Genomic DNA, 14306 nt, shown 5'->3' on the forward strand with positions numbered 1-14306 from the left:
ATTAACGGAAGGCGTGAGCTCTGTAAATATCCCATTAACGGAAGGAGTGAGCTCTGTAAATATTCCCTTAATGGAAGGCGTGAGCTCTGTAAATATCCCCTTAACGGAAGGTGTGAGCTCTGTAAATATCCCCTTAACATCTCTCCAGTGCTCCAGGTTACTTTTACTGCCCTGGAGGAACCATTCCAGCTTCACTGACTTGCAGTGAAACCCAAAATTAGAGAAACTGGCAAAACTGATATGATACTAACAATATATATATTACCACTGAATTATGAAAATAAAACATGTTCGCTTATCAACCAACTTAATTGAAATTGTTTTTAAAAAAAAGGGGGAAACAAGTAATAAAAGAAATTTGCAAAAATGAAGTATGATGTTGGGATGGCAATGCCAAAAGTACAGAAACGAGGTAGGGATGAATACATAAAACTATACAAAATATCCGTACATGAGTAGATAGTAAATAATGAATCAAGCTTATGGTTATTAGCCACTGTAGGACTGTAAAGCTCTGTTCAGTTTAAATACTTTTATTCAAACCTGAATTCATGCAACTGACAGGAATTTAAAACTTAGTTGTGGATTAAAGTTATTTTTGGAAAGAGTTAGCTACTTATTTATGGTTTAGTGTCTTCATCCCTACCTTGTTTCTGTACTTTTTAATGTTGCCTTCCCTACATCATACTTAAAAGTTTGGATTTTTTTGTTATTAATTGTTACATAGTATACACGAGTGACTATGTGTCAAAAACAACTTGGATATATTTTCAACCCAATAGATGGTGCTACGGTACATTATCATTGATGTTTTTCACTTAAGTAAAAGATTTTTACAAATTTTGTCAAATAATTACAAGCATTTTTTTTTTATGAAAAGTTATGTCTTCATGCATTTGTCCTTCCCAATAAAATTCATCACAATTAATAAACGGAATGATCAGACATTTGACCAGGTAAGAATATTTCCTCGGGAACTAGTTTTTTGTTCTCATGGTTTAATCTGTAAGGTTTTATCAAGAATATGTTATGTTACGATCAGATCTACGTAACTCAAAATTCTAATCAAGGACCACTTACTGGGGGATGGCCAAATATGCTCAAAAAAAGTTGTCGTGAAGTACTAGAAAATAGATAAAAATTCTTTATGCGTATATTGTTAGTAGAATAAAATTACTTTTTAGAAAACATGCATAAAACATTTAATTTTTCAGAAGAAAATATTAATCGGCATTTACTGTCGCAAGCCTTCCCAGTATATAGAATAGGTTATGAATAATAGAAGGAAGACGTCTATTACCTATTTGTAATTATTTATGCATACATAATTTAGTGTGGTTATCTGTTTTATTAAATTTAACTGTCCGGATTGTTTTAATATACAATATCTTTAACTTTACAGATACTTTCAAGGTTTTGAAAATATTCTAGTTCTAAGAACCCACGAGTCAAAGGATGGTATGTTATAATAATACATCCACGAAATCCAGTGCCGACAAGGCTTTTCGCCTAATACCAGGTCTCATTAGGCCAGCTGAGATACAGTAGGCATAGCAGTTATCTAGGTGATATATGTTTCATGAACAACTGTTATGGTGTTAACCAGATTAAGCAAGTACATCAACACTGCTAAACCAGTAGACATCCTATATATATATATATATATTATTTTATTTATTTTTTAAGCCTTTTTGGGTTATTAAACAATTATTAGTTACTTGTTTGAATGTTAAACATTTAAGAGAACTTGACTTGTTATGAAATGCAGACAAAATTAATTGCAAGTAATAAACAACATGGTATTTTGACTAATAAACTTTAGTGAAGCCAGAACTTCCCCATGTCTGACCATCGATTGTTTTTATCTCTCGTCGTTGCGTGAATACCTTTTTAAGGCTGACAAAATAAGACAATTATCGTTTCTCACGAGTTAGACAAACTTCTTTTTGTGTAAAATCTTTTTTCCATAATTGTTTCAGAACAGAATTAATTCGAAAACTTTCTCTTCAAATCGTTTGTAGAGAGGAAAGTTCCGACCTCGTCTTGTAGACCTGGTTCGAATCAACACTGAAACTGCTGTGAAACAGACCAGTAAAAAAGCATTCAGAAAGCTCCCCAATGTCACCAGTGCTATAACAGCTCTGACAACTCTCAAAGGAGTTGGTCCAGCCACTGCTTCGGGTAAGTTTTATCACCAGTGGTGAACATTACTGGAAAATTTTTTTAATAAACACTATTGTGAGAAAAACCTTAAGGAAACTGCCTTTCATCTTCAAATTTAAATTTCCATCTTATGATGTATGATCACTTTCAACTTGAGGTATATTCATAAACGTGTTTGATTTTATACTTTATTTTGCTAGTTTTCATAGTCACCATTTCCAGCTATAGATGATTAAAAAAAAAACAATCAAAAACTGGCATATTGGTTACTTGTGACCTGACCTGTCACAATGGTGTAAGTACATCCCCACAATTGCAGGGAGGCCCAAACTAATTCAGAAATGAAAAGAATGTATAAAATAAAATCCCTAATCTGTAGCTTATCGCTAGTTCTTCTAAACTATCCACTAAATTCTGTCGTTGTTTTCTGCAGGAGTTGCGTATAATCTCGCACCACTTTATAATCTGTTCTGTCTAATGGTTTTTAAACCTTGCCTATAAATATCTTGAAATCAGTTTTTCAGACCACATGCTGTGAAGGTGATTAAAGGTTCTGAACCACATGCTGTATACTAATAAAATCATATTCTAAACAAATGTAAACCGATGTTTTGGTTTGGGCAGCAGAATGCAATAAAAAAACGCAAATTCAAACATTCTATTGCTAATTACGATAAATACGTGTTACGAGGTGGCAAAAATATTGGTTCCAGAATGTTCTTTGAGTAAAAACTTGTTGAACTGGAGTTAAGTTATTATTTTGACTTAAATATTGGTATTCATTGGTTGGGTAGGTTTGAATTCTCTAATAGTTTTACTACTTTGGGATTAAAAACATTGCATCAGTACTGGTTATAAAGAATGATGTCACAAGGTGGAGTTTCTAGATCAGAAAGATGAGTAAATAATATAAGGTAAACTTATAGGTATACAAGTATGCAGGCTACTGGCTAAAGTAACATGTTTTTTTGTTAGGTTTAAGTGATATTTTTCTTTAAATATCCACAATATGAGGCAAAACTACAAAAAATAATGCCCATGCAGTAAAGCTGGTATGTGTCTATATTCACGAAGCGACTGCTTAATTCATTGTAACAATTATTTATGCTACTGTTTCCTAACTTTATAAGCCCTTCAGTGCAAGGAAGCCATTCCAAGTTACTTCTTCCATTATGTGACAGTAGTTAACTTGAAGATAAAGTCTTGTCTGGTGCCTGTTTTTATTAATATGTACTGGTTTTGGGACGTTAACGCCTCATAACATAGTCACAGTTGTTTGTGAAGGACCCCGTTCTAATACTTTTATGAGAGGATAGAATGTGAAATAAATTTTCAGGCAACTTCTTTCTTGTACAGTTACGGTTCAAATATGACTCCCTTTTTTTGTATGTTCTTTTAATTCATTTTTCTTCTCTTATTTAGCTATTCTAACAGCAGCTTACCCAGAACAAGTTGCTTACATGGCCGATGAAAGTATGCTGTCCACTCCGGGTGTCGAGGCAATTGACTACACACTAGAGGAGTACCTGAACTATCACGAGCAGATTAAGACCTGCTGTGACCGGCTGAACAAGAAGAGTAAGTCACTGTTGACAGACTCGTGACAGCAAGGGTATAAATTGTGGTCATTCTCATCCAAGAACCACCAGATGTGTAAATTTTAAGATATATCACTAATACGTTTGTTCTAAACTATCATTACATACATAGAAACATGTGGAACTATACAGTTGCTACATGAACTGTGACAACAGGGAAACATTGTCATAGAGACTAATAACTGTGACGGTGTTGTAGACAGGAGTCAGCATGACAAAGTGTGCTTTCCTATACTAAATAAAGTTGTGTCCATGAAAGGTCATGCTGACTCGTGTCTACAACACCGTCACCGTTATTAGTCTCTATGACAATGTTTCCCTTAATTAAAGGCACCGTCTCTATGACAATGTTTCCCTTAATTAAAGGCACCTTTCTTTACTACATAAAGTTGTGTCCATGAAAGAGCACACTTTTGTGACGGTGTTGTTGACATGAGTCAGCATGACAAAGTGTGCTCTTTCATGGACACAACTTTATGTAGTAAAGAAAGGTGCCTTTAATTTTCTTGTGGATCTGGAATTTTAGAAACTGATAAATTACTGGGACAATTTTATGAAATTCAAACCACGCGAGTGATTTAATACATAGAAATAAACATACATGTACAGTGGTCTGTATATTTGGAGCCGTAAGGGCATAGATTTTGTACATTGAAAAAGTTGCTATGTTGGGAATAGGTGTCTATTTTTTGTATCTATTTATATAATTAGTGAAGTGTGTGTATTGTTTATATTATAGAAAAGCTTTATACTTTTGATTGTTAGATCCTGAAGGAAAGTGGACTCCTCACAAGGTGGAGCTTGCATTGTGGACACATTACTTGGCACGTGAGATGAACCCTTCACTCCTGGAAGAAATGCCCAAAGCAGAGTTAGATGACAGCCCTGCCACTCCGAATGGAAAATCAAACAACCACGAGAATGATGAACAAGCTTTAGCAGATGTCCCAGTGAAAGATCAGGATGCTAATTCTGAAGAGCCGGGAGAAGACAGTCGCGACTCCAAGATCTCGTCATCAGACACGGCTGGTACTGGGCTAGAGAAGTCAGAGGATTCCAACCTTGATAGTTCCTTGTTAAGTGATGGGATTGAGGAAAAGACCAACGAAACAGAACTAGGGGTACCCGAAGAACCAGCTAGCAAGAAACTGCGGGTTCAGTAGTAATACTCTCCATACGACAAATGTTGTTGTTGGTGGTATCAGTTTTAGTAATTACTTCACTTTTTACAGATTTTTATCACAATGGTGGAAGATTCTTGTAAAAAACTTAAAAATGACAACAACAAAAGCATAAAGATTAACCAGAGACTAGATCTATTTTTCTATCCTCCCTTTAAGTCTGAAATCATGAATGGTGTTTCTGGTGGGCAAGAAAAAAAAAAAAGCTAGGCACAAGAAGAATTTCATTTAATCATAAACTTGTGTAAAGTTTTCAAAAAGCAGTTTAGAAGGTTAAGCTCATTTAATTCCTATTATTTCCAAAAGCTGAAATTTATCATTTAATATGTGTAAAATGGTTATAATACATTGTGGACTAGTAAATTTTTTGAATGTCTGTGTTTGTTAGATGTCGCCACCGTAGTATACAGCTAAAAATAATTTGTAATAGTAATCTTTTCAATGGTAATTTGTGGATAACAGACCAAAAGTGTTCCTTACAAACAGGTAACTAGGGATTACCAGACACGTTAAATTATCAGTATCCCCCTTAACAACTAAAATGACACATTCCTTATTTTAATATTAACAGTGTTCTTCATGTCCTGGTTTTATATCCCATATTTTGTGCAGTGTTATTAAATATATCGAGTTTCTCAACTATGTGAATAAATCATGGGTAAAACTGTTACCTTGGTAACTCTAGATCAGTATCCTCTTGTATTACCATATGTATATGAGGGATAGTAAAGGATCTCAGGAACAACGGTGCTAGTCATTTCCTTGATCTTGTATCACCCTTCCTAACACTAAATCCAATGCTGACACCCAAGTTAAATATGTAGTAAAATAGTTTAAGCTTTCGGAGAGAGAGAGAAATCGGACATTCGTATAACCACACAACTTAATTCGATGAAACGGAAGAGGGGGAGATGTTACCCAGTTTATGTTAGGTTAACGGTTTTAAGGTGCGTGCAAAATCTACAATTACCTCATTCTCTTAACACCAAGGTGTTCAACACAATATTTTTCAATAAGTTTAATGTCTGTTCTCTTTCTAAGGATTTAATTGTAATCCATTTGTAACATACTACCCAAATCTAATTTTTTTATTAGAAGGTTTTAAACACAAATCAAAGTAAATGACTTACTAAGTTATTCCTAAACACCAAACTGTTATTTCAAATACTAACCATAACAAATACCTCTTTGTTGATAAACTTCATCTTTCACATCCGGCATGGCCAGGTGGTTAGGGCGCTCGACTCGTAATCTGGGGGTCGCGGGTACGAATCCACGTCACACCAAACATGCTCGCACTTTCAGCCGTTGAGGGCGTTATAATGTGATGGTAAATCCCACTATTCGTTGGTAAAAGAGTAGCCCAAGAGTTGGCGGTGGGTGGTGATGTCACTGCTAAATTAGGGACGGCTAGTGCAGATAGCCCTCGTGTAGTTTTGCACAAAATTCGTAACAAACAAACAAACATCTCCGGTAACTGGCTCTTCATTTTCCTGGAAGCAGATAAAGATGTAACCTACAAGGACAATCAATTGTTCAGGGAATAATAAAAACATCACCAAAATGGTTAATCGGTTGTGATTCACATCGAATGTGTGAATGTAATTTTCAAGTGAAGACCTGTAGAAAGAACACCACAACAAAAACTAGGTTTTCTTAGGTTCTACTTTTCTTTTTTGTCATTTTTACTTTTAGTAGCATGGGTTCTAATTTATTACGTTTCAATTGTAGGGTAGTTTTAACCTCTAATTATAGTAGTACATAAACTACCTGCCAGTCATAATGGGTCAGTATTCCTGTCCAAATCAAAGAATGAAAAGTTGATGGGTCAGGATTCCTGTCCATATCAAACAATGAAAAGTTGATGGGTCAGTATTCCTGTCCAAATCAAAGAATGAAAAGTTGATGGGTCAGTATTCCTGTCCAAATCAAAGAATGAAAAGTTGATGGGTCAGTATTCCTGTCCAAATCAAAGAATGAAAAGTTGATGGGTCAGTATTCCCGTCCAAATCAAAGAATGAAAAGTTGATGGGTCAGTATTCCCGTCCATATCAAACAATGAAAAGTTGATGGGTCAGGATTCCTGTCCAAATCAAAGAATGAAAGTTGATGGGTCAGGATTCCTGTCCATATCAAACAATGAAAAGTTGATGGGTCAGGATTCCTGTCCATATCAAACAATGAAAAGTTGATGGGTCAGGATTTCTGTCCATATCAAACAATGAAAGGTTGATGGGTCAGGATTTCTGTCCAAATCAAACAATGAAAAGTTGATGGGTCAGTATTTCTGTCCAAATCAAACAATGAAAAGTTGATGGGTCAGGATTCCTGTCCATATCAAACAATGAAAAGTTGATGGGTCAGGATTCCTGTCCAAATCAAACAATGAAAAGTTGATGGGTCAGGATTCCTGTCCATATCAAACAATGAAAAGTTATGTTACTAAACGTTTTTGGGTAGAACACAAATTAAACTTGCTAATTAGTACAAAGTCTATACTCACTCACTTGTTTACACTAAAGGAAAACCTCTGACACATGGCCACAGAAGGAGAGGGTTTGGCATGTTTCTGACATCTGTGATACTTGTAGGCACAGGAGGAAAAGGTTTGGCAAGTTTCTAAATCTGACACTTGTGATACTTGTAGCCAAGTTTAACATGTATATAACTGATGTTTGAGTGCACAGAGAGCAAAGATCTTAAATACAAAACTGTGATCGAAAGAAAGCTAACTATTGAATTGTTAAATTTAGTGCCCCTGGTAGCGCTGAAGGCATATAACAAAGTTCAGAGTTTGATCTTCATGGTGGACACACTACAAGTAGCCCATTGTGTAGATTTCTCTTAACAACAATCAGTACATGTTATAAATCAATTTGCCAGAAAACTGAAATTTATTGTTGTTATTATGAACTGAATCTGCAGTAGTGTACGTTGTGTCAACAACTGCTAAGTGGACGATACAAGAATGATGCTGGTTTTGTTGTACGTTGTGTCGACAACTGCTAGTGGATGATACAAGACTGGTGCTGGTTTTGTTGTACGTTGTGTCGACAACTGCTAGTGGACGATACAAGAATGATGCTGGTTTTGTTGTATGTTGTGTCGACAACTGCTAGTGGACGATACAAGAATGATGCTGGTTTTGTTGTACGTTGTGTCGACAACTGCTAGTGGACGATACAAGAATGATGCCGGTTTTGTTGTACGTTGTGTCGACAACTGCTAGTGGATGATACAAGACTGGTGCTGGTTTTGTTGCACGTTGTGTCAACAACTGCTTGAAGGTGATACAGTAATGACACTGTGTTTGTTGCACGTTGTGTCGACAACTGCTAGTGGACGATACAAGAATGATACTGGTTTTGTTGTAAGTTGTGTCGACAACTGCTAGTAGATGATACAAGAATGACACTGGTTTTGTTGCACGTTGTGTTGACAACTGCTAGTAGACGATACAAGAATGACACTGGTTTTGTTGTAAATTGTGTCGACAACTGCTAGTGGATGATACAAGAATGACCTGGTTTTGTTGTAAGTTGTGTCGACAACTGCTGGTAGATGATACAGTAATGATACTGGTTTTGTTGCAAGTTGTGCCATTGTTTTTTACATTCAATATTCGCACAGAGAATCCATTTTTCATCACCTATGACAATTCTGTCAAAAAATGGTTCACACGCCAGAAGAGACGAAGCAACGCTTACACGTTGGAAACGATGATCATCGGAGAGTTCGTAAGGCACCCAAACACCTTCTTTATGGAGTTTTCTCATATTCTTTATATGTTTATGAATTGTTTTTATGACTAACATGCAATTGCAGTGCCATTTCACGAGTTTGTTGCCTTGGGTTTAGATTCAACAAGCGTCTTCAGAGCATCAATTCCAACATGTCGGCCCCTGCCATCACAATTTTAAGGGCTAAAGTCACCTGAACGAAATTTGTTGAACCATCGTTGATACTTACGAACGTTTAAAACATTTTCATAAACTTCTTTGATATTTTTTGTGGCTACAGAGGCGTTGTATCCCTTCTTGTATTTAAACAGCATTACATGCCGAATGTGTGTCTCGTCGTGTGTAATCACCATAAGGGATTAGAGTATACTAAACTTTACATATTATATAGGCAGGCTACACTAATATGACGTTTAGACAGTTCGTTTAACTATACGTTATGTACGGTTTGGGGGGGGGGTTAATTAAAATGTTCCAAAACACGACATTAATTTCTTGACGACATAATATTTAAAACAAACTCAAGCTTCGGAAGCAAACGACTAACTTCACATTAAATATGTACTAAAAATAAATAAATAATTCTAAATGGGCGAGTTTCGTTCTTTATATAAACAGTTACCTACACTCGTCCATCTTCAACAGAAATGATATTGTTGCGTATCTGCTTGTTTGATAATTTCCGGTAAAAATTCTTTCGGAGTGACTTCAGCAATATAAGTCCCTTCTTGATTAAAACTAGTTTATCCTATGTCGTTACAAACTTTGTAATACACTTAATTTCCACAGTCACTTTAATCTTAATAACCTTTATAACACACGCTATAAATCACAATGATTCACACACTTTACTTACGGTGCCTACTGTTCGCTTGACTCAGTTATCTGCATATCTATCTATCGCTGGCTTATATACTAAAAAAAGAGGGCGTCTAGCAAACACTGGGACCTTCGCGAGGTTCCCCGATAAGTCATGATCCTTCTAGAAACTCCAGCTCGCATGACTTCCACTGTCGTAACAAGATTAAGAATTAAAATTGGACCTTGTAGAATGAATACCCTTCTTAACCACTTTCAAAGGCCACGAAGATTTGGAAATTCTAACAACAGTTTCCGTTTCTCCAGTCTGTTTAATGACATCGAGGGAAATAACCACATTCGTTAGTCAGTCGAAGAAGAGAAATGTTATTCTATTGAACAAAAATATTATTACTAAAGTTATAAGAGTGAAGATGGAGAGTGCTGCCGACTAACTGCCATCCTTCTAGACTTATCAGTTCAAAATTAGGGACTGCTATGCACAGATACCCTTTGTGCAGCTTTACGCGTGATTCTCAAATACACCATGGTTAAAGTTTTTGGTCATCACTAGATGGTTAAACTGAAAAAGTTTTATTTGTTTTAAGCACAAGGCTACGCAGTGGGCTATCTGTACTGTGACCATCATGAGTATCGAAACCCGGTTTTTAGCGTTATAAGCCTTCATATTTACCGCTGAACCACTGATGGACTAAACTGAAAATAGTAAACTAACATAATCTTTCAATTCTAAAAATGTGCTAATTTTAAGGTAAGCCCATTTTACGTTGTGAGGCTTAAATGATATTTTGACCCTTCAAGAAGGTCGTATTTTTATTAGTCCCATATATATATATACTTGTTTGATTTGCATTAAGCAAAAAACATGAACTAGCTTTATCTTTGCGATTTTGGTATCTTAACTCACTAGGCTAAAAAAATATGTATTTCATAACTGAGCGTTCATTATGCGTGTGTAAATGTAACATTTTATACAGTTCTTACTATATATATATATAAAACATTAATTACTGTAATTTTTGGAATAACATCTTTAAATGACGAAATAGAAATACCGTAAACAATATAATTTTTTACAAGTTACAGCTTTTACAGTAAGTAAGATTTTTTTAAGAACAGGCACAATGACATTACTATATTTGTACTTGCGAATTATCGCACTAGTGATCGAAATGTAGTGCCTGTTCTAAAAATAAATTTTACTTACTGTAAAAGCTGTAACTTGTAAAAAATATACTTAATCAGTAAGTAAACTCAAAAAGAAGCTATTAATAGAATATTTTGTTATCAATAATATTATAGGATGTGTATAAAATAATACCATTAAATATACATCACAATGTAACAAAGATACAACCGCATAAAAAGGTTAATTAAAGCAGATACATCGACTTCTTAGACGAACGAAAAGAAATTTCTCAGCACAGTATGAAAAAGAAATAGCTTAATCAGGTAAAATAACTTGTTATTCATTTGCATAAGAACTATTGATTTTTTCAGCCTAAAGCAATGAAATTTTAATTATTTTTAATATTTAGGACCTAATATAAAAAGTTGATAAGCATAACGACTCAGGCTATTCATTGGCTTAATTTTTAAAACTATGGGAAAATTGTTTTGTAGTTGGTCTTTAGTTGAGACCCAACTAAAAGGCAAAAACTACGTATTTTCTAACCACCTAAAAGCCTATTCGAAATATTGTAACAAAAGAAAATTCTACTGATTAGGCATAGGATAATTTGTGTTAAATGTTTTAGATGTAGGCCTAATGTAGGTTAATTTGTGTTAAATGTTTTAGATGTAGGCCTAATGTAGGTTAATTTGTGCTAAATGTTTTAGGTGTAGGCTTAATGTTATTTAGTTGTAATACATGCTTAATACGAAATTTTTATAGTGAATGATAATAATTAATATCACACTATTCTTTACTGACTGAAATTTACATGTTTCTTTAAGGTTTGTTTTTTTTAGTTTTATTTTAAGGCCTAATTTTATTTAAAAAATAATTACTCGTTTACTTACGAATTATTTATTATTATTACTTAGGCCTAATTAAAGTACTAAAAATTGATTATTGTTTTTTGAAGTACTTTATATTTTGAATCTTTTGGGCTTAAGGTAATACAAGTTGATAGTGACTTGTTTAGAATGAAAATTCTTTAAATTATGTTTCACAACGTTTATATATCTAATCCAAAAATTTAAAATGATTTACTTGCTGGCTTAATTTTTTTCAGATCTCAGGTAAATACAGTTATTTTATTAGGCCTAGGCTACATATGTACTTGTAAATTTCTGTTATATTGTTTCGGAGTGGTTATTTTCTCGTCAATAAAAGAGAATGTAGATGATAAAACAAGAAAAACTGGAACATATATCAGCAGAAAGACTAAAACCTTATTAGCGACCATTCGGCACTCTTACCAGAGTTTTCGTCCAGTAACAATGTTATTCTACAAACTAACGTTAGACCTATTATAAACTTTGACAACTTTTTAATATGTTGTTGTACAAAATATCTACTAAAGTATATTTACATACACTTTGCGTATTTAGATAGTAAAATGCACGCGTATTTTCAGGGCGGAGAAAAATTGAGTGTTATTACAATAGATGAAAAATTATAATACGTATGGTCACAGTGTCCAAGGACTCACATTGGCTGTTGTTTGTTTTTTAATGTTTATACTACATGACATCCTACCCCTTTCTAAACCAACCGCAATTACTTATTTTTGATAACTCTCTCAGATAAGTTTATGTTAAAAGCTGCAGTATTTTAAAAGCATTATACTTGTAAAAGGGTAAAATTTCAATGCAGAAAAGAGGGCTTGTGGCAAGGGAGCGAAAACTTAAACGCTAGGGCAGGAGCGTCATTTCACAAAAGGCTTGGGGGAGGGAGCAAAGAAGACTGACTTGCTAAGGTAAAAACAAAGTCCTTGCTAGCTTCGTGATATTAACATAACGACGAATAAATGCGTGGCTTCCAGCATGTACAGGATGTTTGTTTGTAATCAAGCACAAAGCTACACAATGGGCTATCTGGGCTCTGCCTACCACGGGTATCGAAACCCGGATTCTAGCGTTGTAAGTCCGCAGACATGCCGCTGTGCCACTGGGGGCAGTAGGTAGTGAAAGAAACTTTATTACAAATGTACAACATTTTGACAAAGCGTATGTCATCATCAGTTACAAGTAGCTTACATAGACACAGGAATATATATATATAAAGTATGAAACAAAGAGGTCTCATGACCGGAGATTGCATAACTGCTTAGTAAAGGTATATTGGTACCCCCGGGTGTTGGTTTACTGTTTTGTTCATTTAAGATGGCTTCTTTTATCTTGCGTCTGGTGATATTTTGTTCTTTGTTTAAAATTGCAATGTTTTGTGTATATTTACTACGGTTTCTTGAGTTGCAACGCTGGTAAACATGGGAGGGGTTTTTATTATGTTCGGTGAATCTGGTTTCCAATTTTCTTCCGGTTTCTGCGATGTACAATTCTGGACAGTTATTGTACATTATTCTATAAACGACGTTGATATTGTGTGCTTCTATGTAATTGTTACTTAGTAATGATTTTAGTTTAAAGCCGGTTTTTTTCAGTGGGCCCGCTGTCGTCTTATTTTAAATAGGCTATTGTGGTTAGTAGCTACTAGATGGCGCCACCACTCTTCCCAACCGACAGGGTCGCGAGGCTTGTTTGAAAATGTCATGTTTAAAATTATGTAGTTGTTTTTCTAACATTGATTACTGTTGATTCTGACAGCGTTCGTTATCGAAGGCGAAGTTTCAGTGCAAACTGAAGATAGAGCGCGGTTTGAGATAAGCCTAACAAAAAATGAACAACTTTTATGTAGTGTAAACATTACAGATGTTTTATTTAAAAGCTGATTGGCTAATGCGAGTCTAGTGAGATACAATTATCGGGAAATAACGTAAATAAACTGGCAAATGAATTCCAAAGTAACATGTTCATAAAAACATCTACATTACATTACAGTAGGAAGCAGTCCTGGAGTGGCTACGCCTTTGTTACAGCTAAATAGTGTGTGAAAAGCACACTACCGGCGTGAAAGGCATGTCATTTCTAAGGGGGGTCTGGGGGCATGCTTTCCAGAAAATGTTTGAAAATTTAATGCTATGAGATTGAATCTTGAGTCAAAAACTACAAGTACTGCACACACACAACGTAATGTATTGAATTAAAAGAAGCAAATTTTAATACATAAGTTGTAGTTATACATGCCATGAAAAAGTGGTCAGACCATGGCCCGACTGGCGTTTCCGCTTCCTATGGCCCTTGCATTATTAGAAAAGGTGGCAGAGGGGTAAAGTGTCATCAAAACCAAGCCCACTGTGTAAAAATATACACCAAACATATGGCAATTGTAATGAGCAAAACGTTTTGCCAAGTTAAATATTTGGAAATTAAACACTTTCAACATATGTACATAGCTTGTTACCCTTTTCTTTATCGTTATAAACGCCAATTACGTTGCTATTAATAGTTTAACGTGTTTTAATTTTAATGAAAAGGGTTTTCAATAAAACGTACAGTTGCTATGTTGGGTTCATGTGCGTGACATTAATTTATAGTTAGCACTTTAAGATGTATTATGTTGAATTCATTATACTTTGGCTGTTTTACAGTATTTTGTAAAATATTATCATCTAATCCTAAGCCTTTTCGCGGCCCACCATTGGGCCGCGACTCACCGGTTAACAAACACTGAACTACATTACTTTCGTCCTGTTTAGTAGCTTCAACAGAGTTTAATTTTTTATCTTCTAAAGCTCAAA

General features: G+C 34.9%; 1 protein-coding gene across 1 annotated transcript in view; it reads left to right on the forward strand.

Annotated features, from left to right (window-relative positions):
* Positions 1-5687, forward strand: part of LOC106470874 — a 14751-nt gene extending 9064 nt beyond the window's left edge. The window contains exons 3-5 of the mRNA XM_013931450.2: positions 2022-2181; positions 3586-3741; positions 4527-5687. Coding sequence (XP_013786904.1) covers positions 2022-2181; positions 3586-3741; positions 4527-4924 — 714 coding nt within the window. The 3' untranslated portion in view covers positions 4925-5687. The remainder of the gene's footprint in view (positions 1-2021; positions 2182-3585; positions 3742-4526) is intronic.
* The last annotated feature ends 8619 nt before the right edge of the window (positions 5688-14306 follow it).

This window comes from Limulus polyphemus, unplaced genomic scaffold (genome assembly GCF_000517525.1).
Source record: "Limulus polyphemus unplaced genomic scaffold, Limulus_polyphemus-2.1.2 Scaffold4262, whole genome shotgun sequence".
Taxonomy (NCBI): domain Eukaryota; kingdom Metazoa; phylum Arthropoda; class Merostomata; order Xiphosura; family Limulidae; genus Limulus; species Limulus polyphemus.